This window comes from Stegostoma tigrinum, chromosome 10, assembly GCF_030684315.1.
Source record: "Stegostoma tigrinum isolate sSteTig4 chromosome 10, sSteTig4.hap1, whole genome shotgun sequence".
NCBI lineage: Eukaryota > Metazoa > Chordata > Chondrichthyes > Orectolobiformes > Stegostomatidae > Stegostoma > Stegostoma tigrinum.
In genome coordinates, this window is record NC_081363.1 from 2,023,615 (window position 1) to 2,049,862 (window position 26,248).

Here is a 26,248-nt window from a genome sequence, read left to right on the forward strand (position 1 = left end):
AAGACTGCCTCAACCATGATCTTGGGTTCCCGTTGTGCTACAGGTGACCCCACCCCACTGTTCTGTATCTGTAAAATCTTCCTTACTGTCCTGTTTTACCACCATCACTTTGATAAATTATGATCTCTCTACCCTAGTTAGTTTAGAACATAGAACAGTACAGCACAGAACAGGCCCTTCAGCCCACGATGTTGTGCTGACCATTGATCCTCATGTATGCACCGTCAAATTTCTGTGACCATATGCATGTCCAGCAGTCTCTTAAATGTCCCCAATGACCTTGCTTCCACAACTGCTGCTGGCAACGCATTCCATGCTCTCACAACTCTCTGTGTAAAGAACCCGCCTCTGACATCCCCTCTATACTTTCCAACAACCAGCTTAAAACTATGACCCCTCGTGTTAGCCTTTTCTGCCCTGGGAAATAGTCTCTGGCTATCAACTCTATCTATGCCTCTCATTATCTTGTATACCTCAATTAGGTCCCCTCTCCTCCTCCTTTTCTCCAATGAAAAAAGTCCGAGTTCAGTCAACCTCTCTTCATAAGATAAGCCCTCCAGTCCAGGCAGCATCCTGGTAAACCTCCTTTGAACCCTCTCCAAAGCATCCACATCTTTCCTATAATAGGGCGACCAGAACTGGACGCAGTATTCCAAGTGCGGTCTAACCAAAGTTTTATAGAGCTGCAACAAGATCTAACGACTCTTAAACTCAATCCCCCTGCTAATGAAAGCCAAAACACCATATGCTTTCTTAACAATCCTGTCCACTTGGGTGGCCATTTTAAGGGATCTATGTATCTGCACACCAAGATCCCTCCGTTCCTCCACACTGCCAAGAATCCTATCCTTAATCCTGTACTCAGCTTTCAAATTCGACCTTCCAAAATGCATCACCTCACATTTATCCAGGTTGAACTCCATCTGCTACCTCTCAGCCCATCTCTGCATCCTGTCAATGTCCTGCTGCAGCCTACAACAGCCCTCTATACTGTCAACGACACCTCCAACCTTTGTGTCGTCTGCAAACTTGCTGACCCATCCTTCAATCCCCTCATCCAAGTCATTAATAAAAATTACAAACAGTAGAGGCCCAAGGACAGAGCCCTGTGGAACCCCACTCACCACTGACTTCCAGGCAGAATATTTTCCTTCTACTACCACTCGCTGTCTTCTGTTGGCCAGCCAATTCTGTATCCAAGCAGCTAAGTTCCCTGTATCCCATTCCTCCTGACCTTCTGAATGAGCCTACCATGGGGAACCTTATCAAATGCCTTGCTGAAGTCCATATACACCACATCCACAGCTTGACCCTCATCAACTTTTCTAGTCACATCCTCAAAGAACTCGATAAGGTTTGTGAGGCATGACCTACCCCTCACAAAGCTGTGTTGACTGCATTTAATCAAGCCATGCTCTTCCAGATGGTCATAAATCCTACCCCTCAGAATCCTTTCTAACACCTTGCAGACGACAGACGTGAGACTTACTGGTCTGTAATTGCCGGGGATTTCCCTATTTCCTTTCTTGAAGAGAGGAATTACATTTGCCTCTCTCCAGTCCTCAGGTACGACTCCAGTGGAGAGCGAGGATGCAAAGATCTTTGCAAGTGGCGAAGCAATTGCATTTCTCGCTTCCCAAAGCAGCCGAGGACAAATCTGGTCTGGGCCTCGTGACTTGTCAATCTTAATGTTGGACAAAATTTTCAGCACATCAGCTTCCTCTATCTCTATCCATTCCAGCATGCACACCTGCTCTTCAAAGGTTTCATTCACTACAAAGTTCGTTTCTTTTGTGAAGACAGAAGCAAAAAACTCATTTAGGGCTTCCCCTAGCTCCTCAGACTCCACACACAAGTTCCCTATGCTATCCCTGATCGGCCCTACTCTTTCTTTGACCATTCTCTTATTCCTCACACAAGTGTAAAATGCCTTTGTGTTCTCCCTAATCCGTTCTGCCAAGCCTTTCTTGTGCCCCCTCCTGGCTCTGCTCAGACCATTTTTGAGCTCCTTCCTCACCTGCCTGTAATCCTCTAGAGCTGAAGTTGACCCTAGCTTCCTCCACCTTATGTAAGCTACCTTCTTCCTTTTGACGAGAAGCTCCACCGCTCTCGTCATCCAAGGTTCCTTTATCTTACCCCTTTTTGCCTGTCTCAGAGGGACATATTTATTCATCACTCGCAACAACTGTTCCTTAAACAGTCTCCACATGTCTATAGTGCCTTTACCATGGAACAATTGCTCCCAGTCCATGCTTCCTAACTCATGTCTAATCGCATCATAGTTTCCTCTTCCCCAATTAAATATCCTCCCATTTTGCCTAATCCTCTCCTTCTCCATAGCTATGTTGAATGTGAGGCAGTTATGGTCACTATCACCAAAATGCTTTCCCACCACAAGATCTGATACCTGCCCCGGCTCGTTTCCGAGCACCAAGTCTAGAATGGCCTCTCCCCTCGTCGGCCTGTCAACGTACTGCGTTAGGAAACCCTCCTGAACACACCTTACAAAAACAGCTCCATTCAAATCTTCTGCTCGAAGGAGGTTCCAATCAATATTAGGAAAGTTAAAGTCACCCATTACAACAACACGACTACGTCCACACTTTTCCAAAATCTGTCGACCTATGCTTTCTTCAATCTCCCTGCTGCTATTGGGGGGCCTGTAGTAAACCCCTAACGAGGTGACTACTCCCTTGCTGTTCCTAATTTCCACCCATACTGACTCGGTAGGCAGATCTTCCTCGACGATGGAAGCTTCTGTAGCTGTGATACCCTCTCTGATTAGTAGTGCTACACCCCCTCCTCTTTTTCCTCCCTCCCTATTCTTTTTAAATGTTCTCAACCCTGGAACATCCAGCAACCATTCCTGCCCCTGAGAAACCCATGTCTCTGTTATGGCCACAACATCATAGCACCAGGTACTGATCCATGCTCTAAGTTCATCACTTTTATTCCTGATACTCCTTGCATTAAAGCAAACACACTTTAACTGATCCCTTGGTTCCTTCCCAGGAAAATCCTTCCCACTAGCTGGTCTACCTCTTACTACTGCCTCACCTGCATCAACTCTCACCTCTGGTATACAGCTCAGGTTCCCACCCCCCTGCCATACTAGTTTAAACCCTCTCGAACTACTCGAGCAAACCTTCCACCCAGGACATTGGTCCCCTTCCAGTTCAGATGCAACCCGTCCTTCTTGTACAGGTCCCACCTTCCCCAGAAGGCATCCCAATTGTCTACAGATCTTGTTACATCTTGTATCTACATAGTTTGTACAGTTTTGGATTCCTTTTGGATTCCTGTTTGGCTGAGGCTTGGCTTTGTTTGGGATTTTTCTGTCAGCTCTCCTAGAGTCCTCTGTTCAGGATATGTCCTAAGGGATGCTATACTTCCACTCAAGTGGCGTCCCCCAAACTCATTCAAATTAGTGAGTGTGTCCACCTCTATTGTTTTACCCTGCAACCCCTAAGCTCCATTTGTTGCATTTTCTGATGATAAAGCCAGTTGTAATGCCTGTTGGAAGTCAAAATTGGGCTCCCCCAGTAGGTGCTTTTGCAAGGTTACATTAATAATCCCACATACCAAATGCTCTCTTAGCATCTCATGAAGGCTTAATCCAAGGTCATCTGCTAGTCATCTGAACCTCATTAAAAGTCCTGACATGGATTCCCTGGTTCTCTCCCAGTAAAACCAATAGCAAGTTAAAATTATAGGAGGCTTAGGATCATAATATTCCTTCACCAATTCTCTCAACCCTTAGAAGATTTTAGTATCTGGTGCCTTCAGAAAAGCAGCCTCCCAATAACTAAAAAAGCTGCGGGTCCACAAGCTGTCAGGAGAATTGCTCATTGCTTTTCATCTGCCACAATGTCATTTGCCCAGAAAAAATAATGCATTCTTTCCACATACAGAGGCCGGTATCCCATCACCAAGTCACCTTTTATTTACACATGGAGAGTCCTTGACACGGCTCCAGCTCTCAAAGCAAGCAGAATGCCTGAGACTCCTGTTTCTATAAGGCCTCCCTGATTGGACCAGATTAACAGCCCCAATCAAGGAACTCATATTCTATGAGGTCCACCTGTCTGACCTTTTTCCAATCACTACAGTCACCTTGAGTGATTTTTATAAAAGATTCCTGCACAAGATGAGGGTGTCACTATCCATGCTAGCATTTACTATCCATCCCAAATTGTGCAGAGGGCAGTTCTGAGTCAGCCACATTGCTGTGCGTCTGGAGTCACATGTGGGCGAGACCAGGTAATGCAACAGATTCCTTTCTGAAAAGGAGGTTTTTACAACAACTGACAGTGATTAGTTATTTTAGCCTTGCTTTATAGTCTGTATTTTTAGCACATTCAACGATTACCGTGTGCCAGAGTAGGATTCAAGCCCATGTCCCCAGAGCATCATCCCGGGATAGAACATAGAACATAGAAAAGTACAGCACAGTACAGGCCCTTCGGCCCACGTTGTTGTGCCTTGGATTAATCCTAATCCAAAAATAAAATAACCTAACCTACATTCCCCTCAATTCACTGCTGTCCATGTGCATGTCCAGCAGTCGCTTAAATGTCACTAATGACTCTGCTTCCATGACTACCATTGGTAAACTATTCCGTGCGCTCACAACTCTCTGGGTGAAGAACCTCCCTCTGACGTCTCCTCTATACCTTCCTCCTAACACCTTAAAACTATGACCCCTCGTGGCAGTCAATCCTGCCCTGGGAAAAAGTCTCTGGCTATCGACTCTATCCATGCCTCTCATTGCCTTGTACACCTCGATCAGGTCACCTCTCTTCTTCCTTCTCTCCAGAAAGAAAAGCCTGAGCTCAGTCAACCTCTCCTCGTAAGATAAGCCCTCCAGTCCAGGCAGCATCCTGGTAAGCCTCCTTTGCACCCTTTCCAAAGCCTCCACATCTTTCCTATAATAGGGCGGCCAGAACTGGATACAGTATTCCAAGTGTGGTCTCACCAGGGTTTTGTAGAGCTGCAGCATAACCTCACGGCTCTTAAACTCGATCTCCCTGTTAATGAACGCCAAATCACCATATGCTTTCTTAACAACCTTATCCACCTGGGTGGCAACTTTGAGGGAGCTATGCACTTGAACACCAAGATCCCGCTGTTCCTCCACACTGCCGAGAATCCTGCCTTTGATCCTATATTCAGCATTTAGGTTCGACCTTCCAAAATGCATCACTTCGCATTTATCCGGGTTGAACTCCATCTCCCATTTCTCAGCCCAGCTCTGCATTCTGTCAATGTCTCGCTGAAGCCTGCAACAGCCCTCGATACTATCAACGGCACCTCCAATCTTTGTGTCAACAGCAAACATACTAACCCACCCCTCAACCTCCTCATCCAAGTCATTTATAAAAACTACAAAGAGCAGAGGCCCAAGAACAGAGCCCTGTGGGACACCACTCAGCACTGACCTCCAGGCAGAATACTTACCATCTACAACCACTCTCTGCCTCCTGTCAGCCAACCAATTCTGAATCCAGACAGCCAAATCACCCTGTATCCCATACCTCCTGACTTTATGAATGAGCCTGCCGTGAGGAACCTTATCAAATGCCTTGGGTTTCTGGATTACTAGTCATGTGACATTCACTGCACCACCTCCTCAAAGTGACTGTTGGTGGAGAGCCGAATGAACTGTTTCTGAAATGGCGACAGTAGCCAGGCTTCAGTGTTGGGAAAGTAACGTCTGGATCCAGTGATTACAACTAACCCCTGATTGGGATCTTCCCAGGCTCTGGGCAGTGGTGGTGTAGGTGATAAAATCAGCAAGGTGGTCAGTAAGTCCTATCTCAATATTGAGATCATCTTGCCACATCTTGTAGCCGTTTATCAAGTGGTGTGGCAAATTTCTCATGAGACAGCAGCGCGTTTCCAGCTAACGTTCATTATGGCTTGTTAAACGCCTTGATGACAACCCAACTCAGCACAGATAGTGACCTTACCAAACTTACCAAATAAACTAGTCAACAGGGAAACTAACACGGGTTCTTGTGGGTTCAACTCATTGTTTGCTCCAAAAGACCCCCTAGTTGCACACTGGGCACCAACATCTTGAGCATGCTTCTGAAGATTTTTCTGAGGAGTTTGATGCTCTTGTACTGGCTCCAGCTTTCATCTGTTTTGTGTAAGTAACCTGGGTCAGGAGGAGGTCACTATCCCAGGTTTCGGTCTGTTATCGCTGAGGTCTGCTGAGAATGGCATTAGGTCCAGTATCCATACCCAGAACCAGTAAATCTGACCAAGCTGAGGAACAGCCAATGAAACATTTGACCTAAGGATCAGGTAACTGAGGGAGCAACTCAATGAAGTGGGGAAAGGAACCAGAAACTAGGAAGGGCTGGAAAATATTGTGGTGAGGGGAAATAAAGGCACCCAGTAGACAGGCCAGGAAACTAGAGAAAGGAAATGAAAATGGAACTGGTGGGGGTGGGGGTGGGGTGCAGGGATGTTTGGGAGCACATCAAAAAATCTGCGAAGCACCAAAAATATACCAGTAAAAGAATCAGGAAAACTCAGCTTTGAGGCTAGAGTACCCAGGGAAAGGAGTAGGAAAATCAGCATAGGGAGGGATCAGGGAAGTTGGGGCATGGGGGTTTATGGAAGAGCAGTACACTCATAAGAACAATCTGAGCCAATGTTCACTGTTGGTGTTTCAGATTCTGAAGCCTGATGATCATATTGCCAAACAGCGATACATTGCTGGCAAAGTGGTCCTTACAAAGGGGATCAGCGAATGGGTGTCGTTTGATGTCACTGAGAGTGTGAAGGAATGGCTAATTAACAGAGGTGAGTGTTACATCAGCATTCTGACAAATCAAACAGAAATCATGATCGAAGGAAATCCTCACTCTCCTTATTCTTGACAATTGAAGTTGGATGATATCGTATCACATCAAAGGTTATGTTGGATGATGAGATAACATGGTGTGAAGCTGGATGAACACAGCAGGCCAAGCGGCATCAGAGGAGCAGGAAGGCTGACATTTCAAGATGATGTTTCCTTTCTGAAGAAGGGTCCCGACCTGAAACATCAAGCCTTCCTGCTCCTCTGATGCTGCTTGACCTGCTGTGTGCATCCAGCTCTACACTGTTTTATCTCAGATTCTCCAGCATCGGCAGTTCCTACTATCTCTGATGTTTCCTTTCAGTTGGGTCTTTGTTGTTTTCTATGAGGACTCTGTCGGATGGTATTGTGTTTGTGATGGACAATATTAGGTCTACGTTGGATTGGTTTTTAAAGTCAGAAGTCACACAACACCAGGTTATGGTCCAACAGGATGAAGGAGCAGTGATCTAAAGGCTGGTGATTTCTAATAAACCTGTTGGACTATAACCTGGAGCCATGAGATTTCTGACCTTGTCCACCCCAGTCCAACACCTGCAACTTCACATGATGATTGTTTGTTAGCCACTCATGGGATGTGGGTTACACTGGTTGGGCTAGCGTTTATCACACATCCCTAGTTGCTCCCCTTGAGAAGGTGGGGGTGAGCTGCCTTCTTGAACCACTGCAGTCCATGTGCTGTAGGTTGACCCACAATGCCCTTAGGGAGGGAATTCTAGGATTTTGACCCAGCGACACTGAAGGAACAGCGATATATTTGCAAGTCAGGGTGTTGAGTGGTTGGGAGGGGAACTTGCAGGGGGTGGTGTTCCCATGTACCTGCTGCCCTTGTCCTTCTGGATGGAAGTGGGTCGTGGGTCTGGAAGGTGCTGTCTGAGGATCTTTGGTGAGTTTCTGCAGTGCGTCTTGTAGATGGTACACACTGCTGCGACTGAGTGCCGGTGGTGGAGGGAGTGGGATGTTTGTGGATGTGGTGCCAATCAAGCGGCTGCTTTGTCCTGGATGGTGTCGAGCTTCTTGAGTGTTGTTGGGGCTGCACCCATCCAGGCAAGTGGGGAGTGTTCCATCACACTCCTGACTTGTGCCTTGTAGATGGTGGACAGGCTTTGAGGAGTCAGGAAGTGAGTTACTCGCTGCAGTATTCCCAGCTTCTGGCCTGTTCTTGTAGCAAATGTGTTTATATGGTCACTGTGTTAATGTAGTCACTGTGTTAATGAGTTTCTGGTCAATAATAAACCCTGAGGATGTTGATAGTCGGGGTGGGGGGGGGGGGGGCAGGATTCAATGTTAAGGGGCAGTGATTAGATTGTCTCTATTGGAGATGGTCATTGCCTGGTATTTGTGTGGCATCAACGTCTCATATCACTTCATTTGACTTGATTTATTATTGTCACATTTACTGAAATATAGTGAAAAGTTTTGATTGTGCACTAACCAGACAAGCCATAATTTACAAATATATTAGGGTAATAGAACAGAATGCAAAATATAGTGTTATAGCTGCAGAGAATGTGCAGACAAAGATCAAGTCAGCAACTCAACCTGTCAGCCTAAGCTCTGATATTATCCAGATCTTGTTGCATTTGGACATGGACTGCTTCAGTGTTGTGAATGGTGCTGAACATTACGCAATCTTTGGCGAACATCCCCACTTCTGACCTTATGATGGAGGGAAGGTCATGGATGAAGCTGAAGATGGTTGGGCCTAGGACACTACCCTCAGGAACTCCTGCAGAGATGTCCTGGTGCTGGGATGATTTACCTCCAATAACCATCTTCCTATGTGTCAGGTATAACTCCAACACCAGAGGGTTTGCCCCCTGATGCCCATTGATTCCAGTTTTGTTCAGGCTTCTTGATGCCACACTTGGTTGAATGCAGCCTTGATGTTAAGGGCTGTCACTCTCACCTCACCTCTGGAATTCTGCTCCTTTCTCCATGTGTGAACCGAGGCTGTAATGGGGTCAGGAGCTGAGTGACCCTGGCGGAACCCAAACTGGGCGTCACTGAGCAGGTTATTGCTGAGCAGGTGCCACTTGATAGCTCTGTTACTGACACCTTCCATCACTTTACTGATGGTCGAGAGGAGACTGATGGGGCGGGAATTGGCCGGGTTGGATTTGTCCTGCTTTTTGTGTACAGGACACTCCTGGGCAATTTTCCACACTGTCGGAGAGATGCCAGTGTTGTAACTGTACTTGTCTGTTGTAGCTTGGCTAAAGGAGCAAAAAGAGGCTGCATTTGATTAGCCGAGTGTGTCATCAAGGAGCCCCGGCAAAACCGGCATCAGGGGACAAACTCTAAGCCGGTTGGAGTCATACGTGGCACATAGACAGAGGGTTGTGGTTGTTGCAGGTTAGTCAGATCAGCCACGATGCACACACTTCCAGATGAGGTGACGATCTCTAGTTGTTCCTTCTGCCTGCTACCCTTACATTTCTGTCTTTAAGTTTACTTCTTCTAGGATAAAGAATGTCCAGTGGACTTTTCATCTGACTTCTGTAAGGACTGTGTCTTCTTTTCTTTTTGTCTTTTTAATAACTGAGGATTGAAATGAGGAAGAAGTGTTTTAAAACCAGTGATTGAAGCAATTTAGGGGGAGCAGTTTACTTCTGAAATTTCCACTGACAACAGGAAGTTGTTTCGTCCAGGGACTAGTGACCAGTTATCAATGACAGAGACAAACACAGAAATTGCTGGAAAAGTTCAGCAAGTCTGGCTGCATCTGTGGACAGAAATCAGAGTTAACATTTCTGGTCCAGGGATCCTTCCTCGGAACTCATGGGTCATTTTTGGGGAGAGAAGACTTTGACCGTGAGCTTCCAGTTGCCTGTCACTTTAACACACCAGCTGTTCTCTGGTCAACATCTCTTATCTCAGGCTTGCTGCAGTGTTCCAGTGAATATCAGCACAAACTGGAAGAACATCACCTCATTTTCTGTTTGAGGGCCCTGCAGCCCTCCGGAGTCAATGTCGAGTTCAATAACTTTAGGGCTTGAGCCCTTCCGCGTCTTTACCCCAATTCCCACACACCAGGCCTTGTGATCACACAGCCTGACATAATACACTATGCATTGTTAGCCACTAACAGTCCACATTAGCAGCTATTCACCCTGCTTAGTCTGTCCAATAGTTCTTCTCTCTCTTTGGGCTCCACCCCCACCTATCATTTACTCCTTACCCTCTCCTACCACCCTATCTTCTGTTTTCCTTGCTACCTTCAGTTCAAAGGAAGGGTCACTGAAAGCGAAATATTAACTCTAATTTCTCTTAGCAAATGCTGCCAAACTGCTGGGCTTTTCCAACAATCTCTGTAATGTTTTTGATTTCCAGCATCCGCAGCTCTTTCGGTTTTAGTCAGAGGCAGAGACGTGTATACATGCTCAGAACTCTGTGATTGGTTCTGATGCAACTGAGCAGCTTGAAGCAGGGAACAAGTTGCAGACTGAGAAAATTATTTGATTCGTTCCCAGCTCAGGAGTGGTCTGTCTGGTCCCTGCTATCAAAACTGATGGTCAACCTGAAGAAAACCAGTTTATCTTTCATCCAACAGCTGTTGTAAACCGTGATTTTTAACTGATAAGTCAGAGGATTTCTTTGTAAAGCCACCTTGTGTCTCTCACCAACCAGTGGGAGCATCTAGAGAAAGATGACAAAAGCAATGTGCCAGCTATAGGCTGTCCCAGTGAGAGGGGGGCAGGGGACACAGACTGTCCCAGTGAGAGGGGGGGCCGGGGAACATAGACTGTCCCAGTGAGAGGGGGGCCGGGGAACATAGACTGCCCCAGTAAGAGGGGGGCAGGGAACAGACTGTCCCAATGAGAGGGGGGCCAGGGAACATAGACTGTCCCAGTGAGATGGGGCAGGGTACATAGACTGTCCCAGTGAGAGGGGGGGCAGGGGACATAGACTGTCCCAGTGAGAGGGGGGGCAGGGGACATAGACTGTCCCAGTGAGAGTGGGGGGGGAGTCGCAGTGTGTTGGGGTCAGTTCTTTTTAAACACAGCTCAATTTCAGGCCTTTATGGAGTGGATAGTCAGAATGCTCCCTGCGTGAGTGTAGAAGTTGCACATATCCAGGCAAGTTGGGAGAGATAATGGGGACTGCCGATGCTGGAGAATCCGAGATAATAAAATGTGAGGCTGGATGAACACAGCAGGCCAAGCGGCATCTCAGGAGCACAAAAGCTGATGTTTTGGGACTAGACCCTTCAGAGAGGGGGATGGGGTGAGGATTCTGGAATCAATAGGGGGAGAGGGGGAGGTGGACCGAAGATGGAGAGAAAAGAAGATAGGTGGACAGGAGAGTATAGGTGGGGAGGTAGGGAGGGGATAGGTCAAGGGGGCGGTATGAGGTTAGTAGGTAGGAAATGGAGGTGCGGCTTGGGGTGGGAGGAGGGGACAGGCGAGAGGAAGAACAGGTTAGGGAGGCAGGGATGAGCTGGGCTGATTTTGGAATGCAGTGGGGAGAGGGGAGATTTTGAAGCTGGCGAAATCCACCTTGATACCATTGGACTGCAGGGTTCCCAAGCGTAATATGAGTTGCTGTTGCTGCAACCTACGGGTGGCATCATTGTGGCACTGCAGGAGGCCCAGGATGGACATGTCGTCTAGAGAATGGGAGGGGGAGTGGAAATGGTTTGCGACTGGGAGGTGCAGTTGTTTATTGCGAACTGAGCAGAGGTGTTCTGCAAAGCGGTCCCCAAGCCTCCGCTTGGTTTCCCCAATGTAGAGGGAGCCACACCGGGTACAGTGGATGCAGTATACCGCATTGGCAGATGTGCAGGTGAACCTCTGCTTAATGTGGAATGTCATCTTGGGGCCTGGGATAGGGGTGAGGGAGGAGGTGTGGGGGCAAGTGTAGCATTTCCTGTGGTTGCAGGGGAAGGTGCCGGGTGTGGTGGGGTTGGAGGGCAGTGTGGAGCAGACAAGGGAGTCGCGGAGAGAGTGGTCTCTCCGGAAGGCAGACAAGGGTGGGGATGGAAAAATGTCTTGGGTGGTGGGGTCGGATTGTAGATGGCGGAAGTGTCAGAGGATGATGCATTGTATCCAGAGGTTGGTGGGGTGGTGTGTGAGAACGAGGGGGATCCTCTCTGGGCGGTTGTGGCGGGGGCGGGGTATGAGGGATGTGTTGCAGGAAATGCAGGAGACGCGGTCAAGGGCGTTCTCGACCACCGTGGGGGGAATGTTGCAATCCTTGAAGAACGTGGACATCTGGGATGTGCGGGAGTGGAATGCCTCATCGTGGGAGCAGATGCGGCGGAGGCGGAGGAATTGGGAATAGGGGATGGAATTTTTGCAGGAGGGTGGGTGGGAGGAGGTGTATTCTAGGTAGCTGTGGGAGTCAGTGGGCTTGAAATGGATATTGGTTTCTAGGTTGTTGCCTGAGATGGAAACTGAGAAGTCCAGGAAGGTGAGGGATGTGTTGGAGATGGCCCAGGTGAATTTGAGGTTGGGGTGGAAGGTGTTGGTAAAGTGGATGAACTGTTCGAGCTCCTCTGGGGAGCAAGAGGCGGCGCCGATACAGTCATCAATGTAACGGAGGAAGAGGTGGGGTTTGGGGCCAGTGTAGGTGCGGAGGAGGGACTGTTCCATGTAACCTACAAAGAGGCAGGCATAGCTGGGGCCTATGCGGGTGCCCATGGCCACCCCCTTAGTCTGTAGGAAGTGGGAGGAATTGAAAGAGAAGTTGTTGAGGGTGAGGACGAGTTCGGCTAGGCGGATGAGGGTGTCGGTGGAGGGGGACTGGTTGGGCCTGCGGGACAGGAAGAAGCGGAGGGCTTTGAGGCCATCTGCATGTGGAATACAGGTGTATACGGACTGGACGTCCATGGTGAAAATGAGGTGTTGGGGGCCAGGGAATTGGAAGTTCTGGAGGAGGTGGAGGGCGTGGGTGGTGTCACGGATGTAGGTAGTGAGTTCCCAGACCAAGGGGGAGAAAACGGAGTCCAGATAGGTGGAGATGAGTTTGGTGGGGCAGGAACAGGCTGAGACAATGTTGGGAGGGTGTCACTGTCCTGAGCTGAACATTATATTGGGTCATGCACAGTTGTGTTTAGCCTGAGCTGTTTTCTGTTCCACCTTTGAATTATTTTTTGTCCATTTTGTATACTAACAGGCTGTTTGTTACAGATACGAATCTCGGTTTGGAGATTAGCGTTCACTGCCCGTGTCACACCTTCCATGCCAACGGTGTCATCTCCAATGAACAAGAGGTCCTGGATGTCAAGTTCAAGGGTAAGAAACTGGGGGTTTAACTTCTGCATCGATCACTCTCTGTGTGCAAATCGGCCACCATTCACTTCGTCAGGCTCATCTCCAGTTACCACCATCTCCATCAGTTGTCCCAGATTTAAGAGACATCCAGTGAAGGTAGGATTGATGAATATGGAGTGATGTGAGATTCGGAGAAACTGAATGATATTGGAATTGATTGATATAGCGTGATGGTGGGTCAGCGGGGAAGGAGCGATGGTGAGATTGAGTGAATGACGGTGAGATTGAGGGATGCGGAGTGACGGTGAGATTGAGGGATGCGGAGTGACGGTGAGATTGAGGGATGCGGAGTGACGGTGGTTGTACTTTCTCCCCAAGGCTGCCATGTCCTTCCTAAATAGTGTGGTTTCAGGCTCAGGCTGATCGTGTAGTATCCCCATGGCAGGCCAGACTGAAAGGAAACCCTAACGGAGGCATTTTGAAATGCTTGTAGAGGCAGCAGGAAGAATATTGATTCATGGTTAATGAGCTGATAACCTCATAAGAGCAGACCCACACTGATGAAAGAAGTTCTCCTTTGGATATTTTAGGAATTCCACACCCTCCTGTGGATAGAGGAAAGGAGAGAAGAACTGTAATTAGAACAGTGAATATTTTTCAACAGTATTCACTCTAGAAAACGACAATGTTGCCGAGGAGAATACTGAGATACAGGCTACTAGACTAGGTGGGATTGAGGTTCACAAGGAAGAGGTATTAGAAATCCTACAGAGGGTGAAGATAGATAAGTCCCCTAGGCTGGATGGGATTTATGCTCGGATCCTCTGAGAAGCCAGGGAGGAGATTGCCGAGCCTTTGGCATTGATCTTTAACTCGTCATTGTCAAAAAGAAAAAAAATGAAAAAAAAAATGGACAAGCATATGGACATACATGGAATAGTGTAGGTTAGATGGGCTTCAGATCGGTATGACAGGTCGGCACAACATCGAGGGCCGAAGGCCCTGTACTGTGCTGTAATGTTCTATGTTCTGTAGTAATATTATCACGCAAGAATGGTGTCCCAGTCTGTCCCTCCTGAACACACAATAACCCTGAGTCCAGTTCCTCTCCTATTGTCAGACTGTGCAGAAGTTGCCTTTCCCTCTCATGAGGACTGAGACACTCCTGTAAACATAGGGGATAGGTGCAGGTGTAGGCCATTCAGTCCTTCAAGCCTTTACCACCATCCAATAAGATCTCGGCTGACCATGCAATCACAGTGTCCCATTCCCACCCTCTCCCCAAACCCCTTGAATCCCTTCAGCCACAAGGGCCACATCCAGCTCCCTCTTGAATATATCTAATGAACTGGTTCCAACAGCTTCCAATGGGAGAGTGTTCCACAGGTTCACAACTCTCTGAGTGAAGACATTCTTCCTTATCTCAGTCCTGAATGGCTTACCCCTTATTCTCAGACTGTGACTCCGTAGCTCTGGACTTCCCCAACATTGGGAATATTCTTCCCGCATCTAGCCAGTGCCGTCCCTTCAGGATTTTCTACGATTCTGTGAGATCACCCTATTCTTCTAAATTCCAGCGAGTGCAAGCCCCGTTGATCCAGTCTTTCCTCTGATGTCAGTCCTGCTATCCCAGGAATCAGTCTGGTGAATCTTCACTGGACCCTCAATAACAAGAACATCCTTCCTCAGAATAGGAGACCAAAACTGCAGGCCATACTCACCAGGCCCTGTATAACTGCAGCAAGACATCCTTACTCTGATAATTAAATCCTCTCGCAATGAAGACCAGAATGCTATTAGCTTTCCTCACTGCCTTCTGCACCTGCATGCCAACCTTCAGCAACTGTTCCACCATGACACACAGGTCTCATTGCGCCTCACCTTTTCCTAAAGCGCCACCATTCAGACAATAATCTGCCTTCCTGTTTTTGTGACCAATGTGAGGTTATCCACTTTTATCCACATTATATTACATTTGCCCAATATTTGCCCCCTCACCCTGCAGCCTCTTAGCATCGTCCTCACAGCACACGCTGCCACCCAGCTTAGTATCATCTGTACATTCAGTTCCTTCGTCCAAGTTGTTCATGTATATTGTGAGCAGCTGGGGTCCCGGCAGTGAACCCTGCAGCATCGCATTTGTCACTAAGACCCATTTATTCCACCTCTCTGCTTCCTGTCCGCCAACCAGTTCTCTATCCCTGTCAATACATTGCCTCCAATACCATGAGTTTAATTTTCCTCACTAATCTCTCGTGTGGAACTTTGTCAAAAGCTTTTGAAAGTCCAGATACACAAAATCTACTGATTCACCCTTGCCCATTCTACTGGTCACATCCTGAGAAAATTCCAGAAGATTTGTCAAGCATGATTTCCCTTTAGTGAATCCAGGCTGACCAGGATCGATTCTGTTACTGTTTTTCAAAGGCTCAGTTATTACACCGTTCATGATTGACTCCAGCATTTTCCCCACCACCGATGCCAGGCAAACCCGGCTATAATTACCCATTTTCTCTCTCCCTCCTTTTTTAAAGAGTGGAGTTACATTAGCTACCCTCCAGTCCATTGGAACTCTTCCAGAGTCTACAAAATGCTGAAAAATCATCACCAATACATCTGCTGTTTCTAGGGTCACTTCCTTATGTACTCTGGGATGCAGAACATCAGGCCCTAAGGACTAATTGGGTTGGAATCCCATCAATTTCCCCAATACCATATCCTCACTGATAAGGATTTCCTTCAATTCCTCCTTCAACTTGACCCCTCTGTCCCTTAACATTTCCTGAAGCTTATTTGTGCCCTCCTTGCTGAACACAGATCCAAAGTATTTGTTCACTCAGCTTGAACATCTCTCTAGAACCATTTCCAATCACACACATAGTGGACAGGTTCTGCCTGATTCACCACCTCTTCACCATCTCCTTATTTTGTCATCAAATATCGAAATAAAGGAGCAATTTGTAAACTTTAATAAATCTCCAGTTACTAAGGTTTTGGTGGAGATTTGTAGCTTGGCTTGTGGGTGTTGTGGTTGGCTGGTTCGCCGAGCTGGTTCATTGTTCCGCACATGTTTCGTTACCGTGCTGGGTAACATCCTCAGTGCAGCCTCTGATGAAGCGTCAGTGTGTTTTCTCGCCTGGTTTTTAAACTCTGGGGTCTGTTGCGATGGATTGCCTCCCTTCCGGGTTTCCTCCCCAGTGGAGGAATTCCCGTGATTGTCTCTGCTTAGACTGGGACAACACCAAAATCCTGGGACAAGCAAAGCAGAGACAGGCATGGGAATTCCTAGAAGCCTGTTACTCCACAAAGAAAGCCATCAACAAATACATTGAACTCGACCCCAGATACATTCCACTAGGGAGGAAACCCGGAAGTGAGGCAATCCATCGCAACGGACCCCAGAGTTTAAAAACCAGGCGAGGAAACACACCGATGCTTCATCGGAGGCTGCAATGAGGATGTTACCCAGCACGGTAATGTAACGTCCGCGGAACAACAAACCAGCTCAGCGAGCCAACCAACCACAAATCTCTGGTTAGGCCTGCCGTGAGTTAGTGTAGGTTATAAAGCACACGTCAGAGATCTTAAAATAATGAGTGAAAGACAGAGAGTAAAAAAGACAGACCCTTTTCACCCCCTGAGAGGGACCTGCTGGATCTGGTCAATACTGGGGCAGAGGGATTCATTGATTTGATTTATTATTGTCACATGTACCAAGACAGCATAAAAAGTATTGTTTTACATGCTATCCAGACAAGTCACACCTCCCTAAGTACCAGCGGAGGCGGTAGACGCAGACACGTTAGCGTCTTTTAAGATATATTTGGACAGGTACATGGATGGGCGGGGAGCAGGGGGACACAGACTGTTAGAAAATAGATGACAGGTTAGACAGAGGATCTCGTCGGCGCAGGCTTGGACGGCCGAAGGGCCTGTTCCTGTGCTGTAGGTTTCTTTGCTTCTTTCTTTACATCAGGGTAATAGAACAGAATGTGGAATATAGAGTTACAGCTAAAGAGAAGGTTCAGAGAAAAATTAACTTTAATATATGAGAGGCCTGTTCATTAGTCTGATAACAGCAGGTGGGGTAACTGTTCTTAAATCTGTTAGTATTTTTTCAACAGTATTCACTCATTCACTCTAGAAAACGACAATGTTGTCGAGGAGAATACTGAGATGCAGGCTACTAGACTAGGTGGGATTGAGGTTCACAAGCAAGAGGTATTAGAAATCCTACAGAGTGTGAAGATAGATAAGTCCCCTGGGCCGGATGGGATATACCTCGGATCCTCTGGGAAGTCAGGGAGGAGATTGCCGAGCCTTTGGCATTGATCTTTAACACATCATTGTCTACAGGAATAGTGCCAGATGACTGGAGGATAGCAAATGTGGTTCCCCTGTTCAAGAAGGGGAGTAGAGACAACCCTGGTAATTATAGACCAGTGAGCCTTACCTCAGTTGTTGGTAAAGTGTTGGAAAACGTTATAAGGGATAGGATTTATAATCATCCAGAAAAGAATAAATTGATTCCGGATAGTCAGCACGGTTTTGTGAAGGGTAGGTCGTGCCTCACAAACCTTATTGAGTTCTTTCAGAAGGTGACCAAACAGGTAGATGAGAGTAAACCGTTTGATGTGGTGTATGTGGATTTCAGCAAGGCGTTCGATAAGGTTCCCCACAATAGGCTATTGTACAAAATGCGGAGGAATGGGATTGTGGGAGATATAGCAGTTTGGATTGGAAATTGGCTTGCTGAAAGAAGACAGAGGGTGGTAGTTGATGGGAAATGTTCATCCTGGAGACCAGTTACTAGTGGTGTACCGCAAGGGTCGGTGTTGGGTCCACTGCTGTTTGTCATTTTTATAAATGACCTGGATGAGGGTGTAGAAGGATGGGTTAGTAAATTTGCAGACGACACTAAAGTCGGTGGAGTTGTGGATAGTGACGAAGGATGCTGTAGGTTGCAGAGAGACATAGATAAGCTGCAGAGCTGGGCTGAGAGGTGGCAAATGGAGTTTAATGTGGACAAGTGTGAGGTGATGCACTTTGGTAGGAGTAACCAGAAGGCAAAGTACAGGGCTAATGGTAAGATTCTTAGTAGTGTAGATGAGCAGAGAGATCTTGGTGTCCATGTACACAGATCCTTGAAAGTTACCACCCAGGTTGACAGGCCTGTTAAGAAGGCATACAGTGTTTTAGCTCTTATTAATAGAGGGATCGAGTTCCGGAACCAAGAGGTTATGGTGAAGCTGTACAAAACTCTGGTGCGGCCGCACTTGGAGTATTGTGTACAGTTCTGGTCACCGCATTATAAGAAGGATGTGGAAGCTTTGGAAAGGGTGCAGAGGAGATTATTTAGGATGTTGCCTGGTAAGGAGGGAAGGTCTTACGAGGAAAGGCTGAGGGACTTGAGGCTGTTTTCATTAGAGAGAAGAAGGTTGAGAGGTGACTTAATTGAAACATATAAAATAATCAGAGGGTTAGATAGGGTGGATAGGGAGAGCCTTTTTCCTGGGATGGTGACGGTGAGCATGAGGGGGCATAGCTTTAAATTGAGGGGTGAAAGATATAGGACAGATGTCAGAGGTAGTTTCTTTACTCAGAGAGTAGTAAGGGAATGGAATGCTTTGCCTGCAACGGTAGTAGATTTGCCAACTTTAGGTACATTTAAGTCGTCATTGGACAAGCGTATGGACGGACATGGAATAGTGTAGGTTAGATGGGTTTGAGATCGGTATGACAGGTCGGCACAATATCGAGGGTAATGTTCTATGTCCTATGGTATGTATTTTCAAACTTCTTGCATCTTCTGCCCAACAGAAGAGGGTGGAAGAGAGTAGAACCAGGGTGAAGGGGTCTTTGATGATGTTAGCTGCTTCCGCAGGCAGCGGGAAGTATACTCCCAGAAAAGCACAGGACTGTAACTGAACAGAAGAAATTTGCAAGATGATGGGGCAAAGGATGAGCTGCAGGATTCACCCCTCCAGGGGAGAGCTAGCAGGCTGAATGGCTCTGTCTTCTAGAAGCTTCTCTCACAAATATGCCTATTGTTGTTCCCTGTGCAGGGATTGATGACTATGAATTCGCAGACAGTGCGGATCTGGGCAGACTGACCAAACGGAAGGAGCCAAAGCTGGTGCACATGGGTCCGACAAACCCCCACCTGATCCTCATGGTGCTGCCCCCACACCGTATGGACAACAAGCAGCAACACAGCCACCGCAAGAAACGGGCACTGGACACAGCTTATTGCTTCAGGTACTTCACCATGAAACGCTCATTCATTCACCCAAACACTCCAACCAAGTATCAGGAGGTCACCTCATGGGTTAAATCGTGGTAGTACGACTTGAACCACTCGGAGGACAGTTTTGGCTCATGGTTTGAAAACAGCAGTAGCCACGTGGAGACAAAACTGGCTGAAAGACAGGAAGGAAGCTTTGTCGGAGGGTCAGCGCTGAGAGAACGCCGCACTGTCGGAGGATCAGTGCTGAGGGCGCACCGCACTGTCGGAGGGTCAGTGCTGAGGGAGTCCCGCACTGTCGGAGGGTCGGTGCTGAGGGAGTCCCGCACTGTCGGAGGGTCAGTGCTGAGGGCGCACCGCACTGTCGGAGGGTCAGTGCTGAGAGAGCGCCGCACTGTCGGAGGGAAATTATGTCTGAATAATTGATTTGTTTGTGAAGGAAGTCTCACACAGTGTGAATAGACTGGAATGATTAGGTGTGTGTTGTATTTCATTGAATCATTGAATCCCTACAGTGTAAAAGCAGGCTGTTTATCCCTTCAATTCCAAACAGCATCCCACACTCCTTCCCTATCAAGGTATCCATGCATTTGCAGGATGATGATAATGGTTGTGGGGGTAGGGTGGGGGTTTGAAGCCATGTCCCCACACCCTGAGGCTGGATTGTAAATGTGGTGATATTGCCAGTGCTCACCAATTCCTGCATGTTACTGGTCAGTCGGCACTGGGCCAGACTCGTACAATGAGAATCAGGACTGGAATGCTGCTGTGGCAAAAGCCTACGCACAGACTCGTTTTATAAACCTGCATTTTGAAGCTAATGGCAAACTCAAGCTCTCCCAGTTGTTGTTGGAAAGAAATCTGCCTTCCTTCCCCTGTCTGGCCTTCATGTGACTCCAGATCCACAGCAAAGTGACTGAAGACACCACTCACTTTGGGCCTCTTAGGGATGGGCAATAAATGCTGGCCTCAGCGGTGGCAATCTGCATCCCAGAAGGCTCACACAGAGAATGATCTCCCACTCTGTGACAATCCTGTTCGAATACTCAAATACTGACCCACTGAGCTCCTGAAGCAATGGCCACAGACTGGGTTTGGAGCTCAGTACTGCTGGGAGCACTCAGACCCACACCAGCCAATGAGTGCTCGCTGAAGACTGGGGTTCCTGGTTCAAAGGCAGGGACACTGCACCACACCTCTTCAACAGCTCATTAACACTGAAACATGCTGCAAAGAATTGGAGGGCTGATTATTTTTGTTTTTGTCAGGAATGATGAAGATAATTGTTGTGTGCGACCTCTCTATATCGACTTCAGGCAGGACCTCAGGTGGAAATGGATACATGAACCCAAAGGATACTATGCAAATTTCTGTGCAGGTCCCTGCCCGTATCTACGCAGCACCGATACCCAGCACAGCACGGTAGGATGTTCTCCCTTACCTGTCAAACACAGTGAGTTGTATTCACCCACACTTACAATTTCCATTCAACATTCAGCTGCACTGGGAGAGTGGGCCCAAATGGTTTCCTTCTGCACTATAACAGTGCTGTTATTTCCTCTCCCATTTCCTGGTTACTCCTACATTCAGTGATGCTTCTCCACGTTCCTGAGAGCTGAGTTGTAAATCATAGCAATATGCAGTTGAAGTAGGGAAATAGGATAATGGAAGTAGGATAATGAGTGAGTGGGGTATTGGACTGGGTGAGTGGGGTATTGGACTGGGGGGGCGAGTGGGGTATTGGACTGGGTGAGTGGGGTATTGGACTGGGTGAGTGGGGTATTGGACTGGGTGAGTTGGATATTGACCACAGAAATCCCCACAATGCCCTTAGGGGGGAATTCCAGGATTTTGACCCAACAACACTGAAGGAACGGTGATATATTTCCAAGTCAGGATGGTGAGTGGGTTGAAGGGGAACTTGAGAGGGTGGTGTTCCCATGTATCTGCTGCCCTTGTCCTTCCAGATGGAATTGGTTGTGGGTTTGGAAGGTGCTGCCTGAGGATCTTTGGTGAATTTCTGCAGTGCGTCTTGTAGATGGTACACATTGCAGCTACTGAGCGTCGGTGGTGGAGGGAGTGGGATGTTTGTGGATGTGGTGCCAATCAAGCAATTGCTTTGTCCTGGATGGCGTCAAGCTTCTTGGTGGAGCTGCACCCATCCAGGCAAGTTGAGAGTATTCCATCACACTCCTGACTTGTGCCTTGTAGCCTCGAGGATATTAATCGGGGCATTTTCAAGGATGGTGATGTGAATGAGTTTCAAAGAGTGATGATAAGATTCTCTTTTCTTGGAGACAGTCATTGGTGTTTCATGTTGTTTCTTATTCATTGTAGGTTCTGGGACTGTACAACACATTAAACCCAGAAGCATCAGCGACCCCATGCTGTGCTCCTCAGGACCTCGAGCCTCTTACCATCCTGTACTATGTCGGTCGAACACCCAAAGTGGAACAGCTGTCCAACATGATTGTCAAGTCGTGTAAATGTAGCTGAGATCCCTTACGTTGTGTGTCAGTGCAGCTGGGTGGTGAGGTTTGCATGTTTAGGTGCGCAAGGGATAGGGGTGTATGTGTACAAGGAACCTGTGTGTGTATGTGTCTGAGGTCTGTTTGAGTAACGTACGTGTGAGCAGCCTGAGACCTGAAAAGCCACTGTCCTGTAGGTGCAGGCTGGAGAGGGATGGTCCCTGGCTGAACTGGCAGGAGAAACTCAACAAAGACAAAAGGGGGAAAACGTCTGAGGAAGAACCTCGAATCTGAATCACCCCAGACCAGAGTGGGATGGAGTGACCAACTGTCCAATCACACTGTACTCATGGGTCTTTGAGCTGTGTCCTGGTGGATTTTATGGACAGCAAACAGACGGAATCTGAGAGCTTTGGCTGAGGATGATTCACATCATGAGAAACGAAGGCCAGTGGATTTACAGAATTCAAAGTGAATTCAAAAGATTTTAGTAATTTTTTTTGCGCTGTGCGCAGTCTTGGGAGAGGGAGGTTATGGTATTGGTGAGGGGCTGGGGTGTAGGGTGTAAGGGGAGGGTTAGAATCATGGATTTAATCCCCAGGTTGGAATGTAGCCAGTCGAAGCTTGTTTCCCTGTTGGTGAATTTCAAAAGCTCGCAGGGGGCCAGCCGTGTTCACAGGGATAGTCTTGTTCATGAGGGGCCAGCATTGCTCACGAGGGACTATCTCACTATGGGCCACAATCCCAAACATTCCAGAGAGCTTCCAATAATTTTGGTCTAATTCAGACTGCAATGTCTAGGAGTCTATGTGTGGGACATGAGACTAAAGCTTTGCTCGCCCATGGCTGGTGTTTCTGGGAAATGATACAGACCTTTCTGGAACATTCTGTTCCTAGGCAAATTTACTTCCAGCTGAAAATGGTGACATCTTCCTGTCACATCACCAGCTCCGTACCTGCTGAAATTATTGACTCAGCTTCAAACACTTTTACCCACAGAGACCCTCTTTCTCACCTCCTGACTCACAGACCCCCTTCCCCCATCACTGACCCACAGAGAAGTCCCCTTCCCCATCACTGACCCACAGAGAAGTCCCCTTCCCTGACAATGACCCACAGAGATCCCCTTTCCCCCGTCACTGACCCACAGAGACCCCTTCCCCCATCACTGATCCACAGAGAACTCCCCTCCCCTGTCTCTGACCCACAGAGAACTCCCCTCGCCCGTCACTGACCCACAGAGACCCCCTTCCCCCTTCACTAACCCACAGAGACCCCCTTCCCCCTTCACTGACCCACAGAGAGCCCCTTTCCCCCGTCACTGACCCACAGAGACACCCTTTCCCTCGTCACTGACCCACAGAGATCCCCTTTCCCCCATCACTGACCCACAGAGACCCCTTTCCCTTCCCCCGTCACTAACCCACAGAGACCCCTTTCCCCCGTCACAGACCCACAGAGACCCCTTTCCCCCATCACTGACCCACAGAGACCCCTTTCCCCGTCACTGACGCACAGAGACCCCTTTCCCCCGTCACTGACCTACAGAGACCCGAGGACGGAATGAGTTACATTTGCTGATGAAACCTAGATGTGTGGAAGAGTGAGGTTAAATAACTGACAAAGATCTGGCAGATGGCGCACATTGTGGGAAAGTGTGAAATTGTCCATTTTAGTGAAAGCATAGAAAAGAAGCATATTATCTAAACTGAGAAAAGTTGCAGATCTTTGCGATGCAGAGAGATCTGGGTGTCCTAGTGCAGCAATCACAGAGTGTTAGTGTGTAGGGTCAACAAGGAATCAGGGAAGCTAATGGAATGTTGTTTTATTATGAGGTGGATTGAAAGCAAGAGTAGAGAGGTTATGCTTCAGTTATACAAGGTGCTGGTGAGACTGCATTAGGTGTACAGTATTGGTGATAAATTTGAATGTACTCCCCATCACTAAGAAACTAACCACAGAGGAGTCCTCCCCATCATTGAGACACTTATGTATCTATGATAGTCTATTCCATTAATCATTCTCAGTGTTGAGCTCGTTGGGAATATAGGCATTAGCAACCACAATGACTGTGTCTGAATAGGTATCTGAGTCAGGGATGGTGTCTGCTTGATGGTTTGACAGTAATAATGCTACCTTCAGGGAACCTCACATCAGAAATGTAGTTTTCCGGCTGTTTAAAATGTTGTCTGTACAGTACTAGCCCTTAATTTGTCAAGTCCCAGTTTAAAGACATAGCAAGAACTGCAGATGATGGACTCAGAGACAACACAGTGTGGAGCTGGAGGAACACAGCAGGCCAGGCAGTGTTAGAGGGGCAGGAAAGTTGGGGTTAGAACCCTCCTCTGATGCTGCCTGGCCTGCTGTGTTCCTCCGGCTCCACATGGTGTTGTCCCAGTTTAAAGGGCTCCAGCTACAGATAACACCAGCTTTATCACCTGTCAGAATATTGTCCAACTGGAAATGGTGACTGCTTCCCATTGCAATGTCGATGTTTACCTTGTGACAGAGGGTTTTACCAGGAATATTTTAAATTTATAACTGCAGTCATTTTTAGTATCTTGTCTCTCAGTTCACATCCATGCTCTCCTTTTCACTCCAAGGTGCCCTGATCATTAAGAGTTGTCTGGTCCTCACATCCCAAACATGCATTTCATTTTATTCCTGTCTGGGATGTTGGTGTCACTGGCTGGTCACTGTTTGCTTCATATCCCTGTTTGTTCCACAATCTGAAAGTGTCAATTACTCATTTCAGACCAGGTAAGGATGGATGACGTCTTTCCCTAAGAGAGATTAGTGAACCAGAGATAATGGGAACTGCAGATGCTGGAGAATTCCAAGATAATAAAATGTGAGGCTGGATGAACACAGCAGGCCAAGCAGCATCTCAGGAGCACAGGAGTCTCTGATGAAGGGTCTAGGCCCGAAACGTCAGCTTTTGTGCTCCTGAGATACTGCTTGGCCTGCTGTGTTCATCCAGCCTCACATTTTATTATCTTGAGATTAGTGAACCAGATGGGTTTCTGCTGCAATGTTTGCAGGATTGCCAGCTTTTAATTCCAGATGTTCTTTTTAGTGAATTTGAGTTTCAACATCTGACATGGTTCGAACCAATGTCCCCAGACCCTTTATCCTGGGTCTTTGGTTTAGTACTTTACCATGACATCACTGCTTCCTATTCTTCAATACCCCCACTTATTTCTCCGGTTACATCTGCATCTCTTTGTTTCCAAGGGTTTGACTCCAAACATAACCAGCTCCCCTCACAAGGTTTCAGCTCCCCGCTGTGCTCAGTGTGTCTGCTTGTTACTCCTCTCCCCAAATCTCTCCATATCCGACCAAGTCTTTTCTTCCATTAAACTGGGCAGGCACTGTATGACCTTTGTCAGTCTTTGTGCAGCAATGCAAAAGGGAGCAATTTATTCTTGTGTATTATTGTATAGCTCATGTGTCTCAGCGACAGCTCCAGGACACCATGCCTTGAGTAAAAGGAAATGTTCATTTTTAAAATATTTTCTTGGAATTGTGATCATCATTGGCAGGGACAATATTTTCAATGGCCTATAATTACCCTGGAGAAAATGTTGGTGAGCTTGAACTACTGTGGTTTATGTGGTGTAGGGACATTGCTGTTAGAGAATTTAACCCAGAGACACTGAAGGGACAGGGATAAATTTCCAAGTCAGGATGGTGAGTGGTTTGGAGGGGAACTTGGAGGTGGTGATGTTCCCATGTATCTGCTGTCCTTGTTTTTCTAGATGAAAGTGGTTGTGGGTTTGGAAGGTATTGCCTGAGGATCTTTGGTGAATTTCTGCAGTGCATCTTTCAGATAGTACACAATGCTGCTACTGAGCGACGTTGGTGGAGGGAGTGGGATGTTTGTGGATGTGGTTAATCAAGCGGCTGCTTTGTCCTGGATGGTGTCAAGCTTCTTGAGTGTTGTTGGGGCTGCCCCCATCCAGGCAAGTGGGGAGTATTCCATCACAATGGTGGACAGGCTTTGAGGAGTCAGGAGGTGAGTTACTCGCTGCAGTATTCCCAGCTTCTGGCCTGTTCTTGTAGCTACTATCTTAATATGGTGAGACAAATTGAGTTTATGTTCAATGATAAGACCTCAAGATATTAATAATGGTGAAATGCATCCATTAATGCTATAAAATATCATGAGGTGCTAGGTTCTCTCGTTTCAGAGAAAGTCACTGCCGTGGACTTAATTGGTGCAAATGTTAGTTGCACTCTATTGGTGACCAGTTTTATTGCGATATGAACAATGACTGCATCTGCAGAGCTGTGACTGGTGCTGAACATTTGTGCAACTGTCAGTGGAAATCCCCATTTCTGGGTATATAGGGACATGAGTAGGCCATTCAGTCCATCAAACCTGCCTGCACTCGATAAGGTCAGAATGGATCTAGTCCACCTCCCCAAGACTCCCTTATTAATTAAAAAT

The 26,248-nt window shown here is 47.4% G+C and overlaps 1 protein-coding gene across 1 annotated transcript in view; it reads left to right on the forward strand.

Moving 5' to 3' along the window:
- Nucleotides 1-24,656, forward strand: part of tgfb3 (transforming growth factor, beta 3) — a 53,432-nt gene extending 28,776 nt beyond the window's left edge. The window contains exons 3-7 of the mRNA XM_048538571.2: nt 6,684-6,813; nt 13,003-13,107; nt 19,152-19,344; nt 20,599-20,752; nt 21,668-24,656. Of these exons, the coding sequence (XP_048394528.1) occupies nt 6,684-6,813; nt 13,003-13,107; nt 19,152-19,344; nt 20,599-20,752; nt 21,668-21,826 (741 nt within the window). The 3' untranslated portion in view covers nt 21,827-24,656. The remainder of the gene's footprint in view (nt 1-6,683; nt 6,814-13,002; nt 13,108-19,151; nt 19,345-20,598; nt 20,753-21,667) is intronic.
- Nucleotides 24,657-26,248: the final 1,592 nt, after the last annotated feature.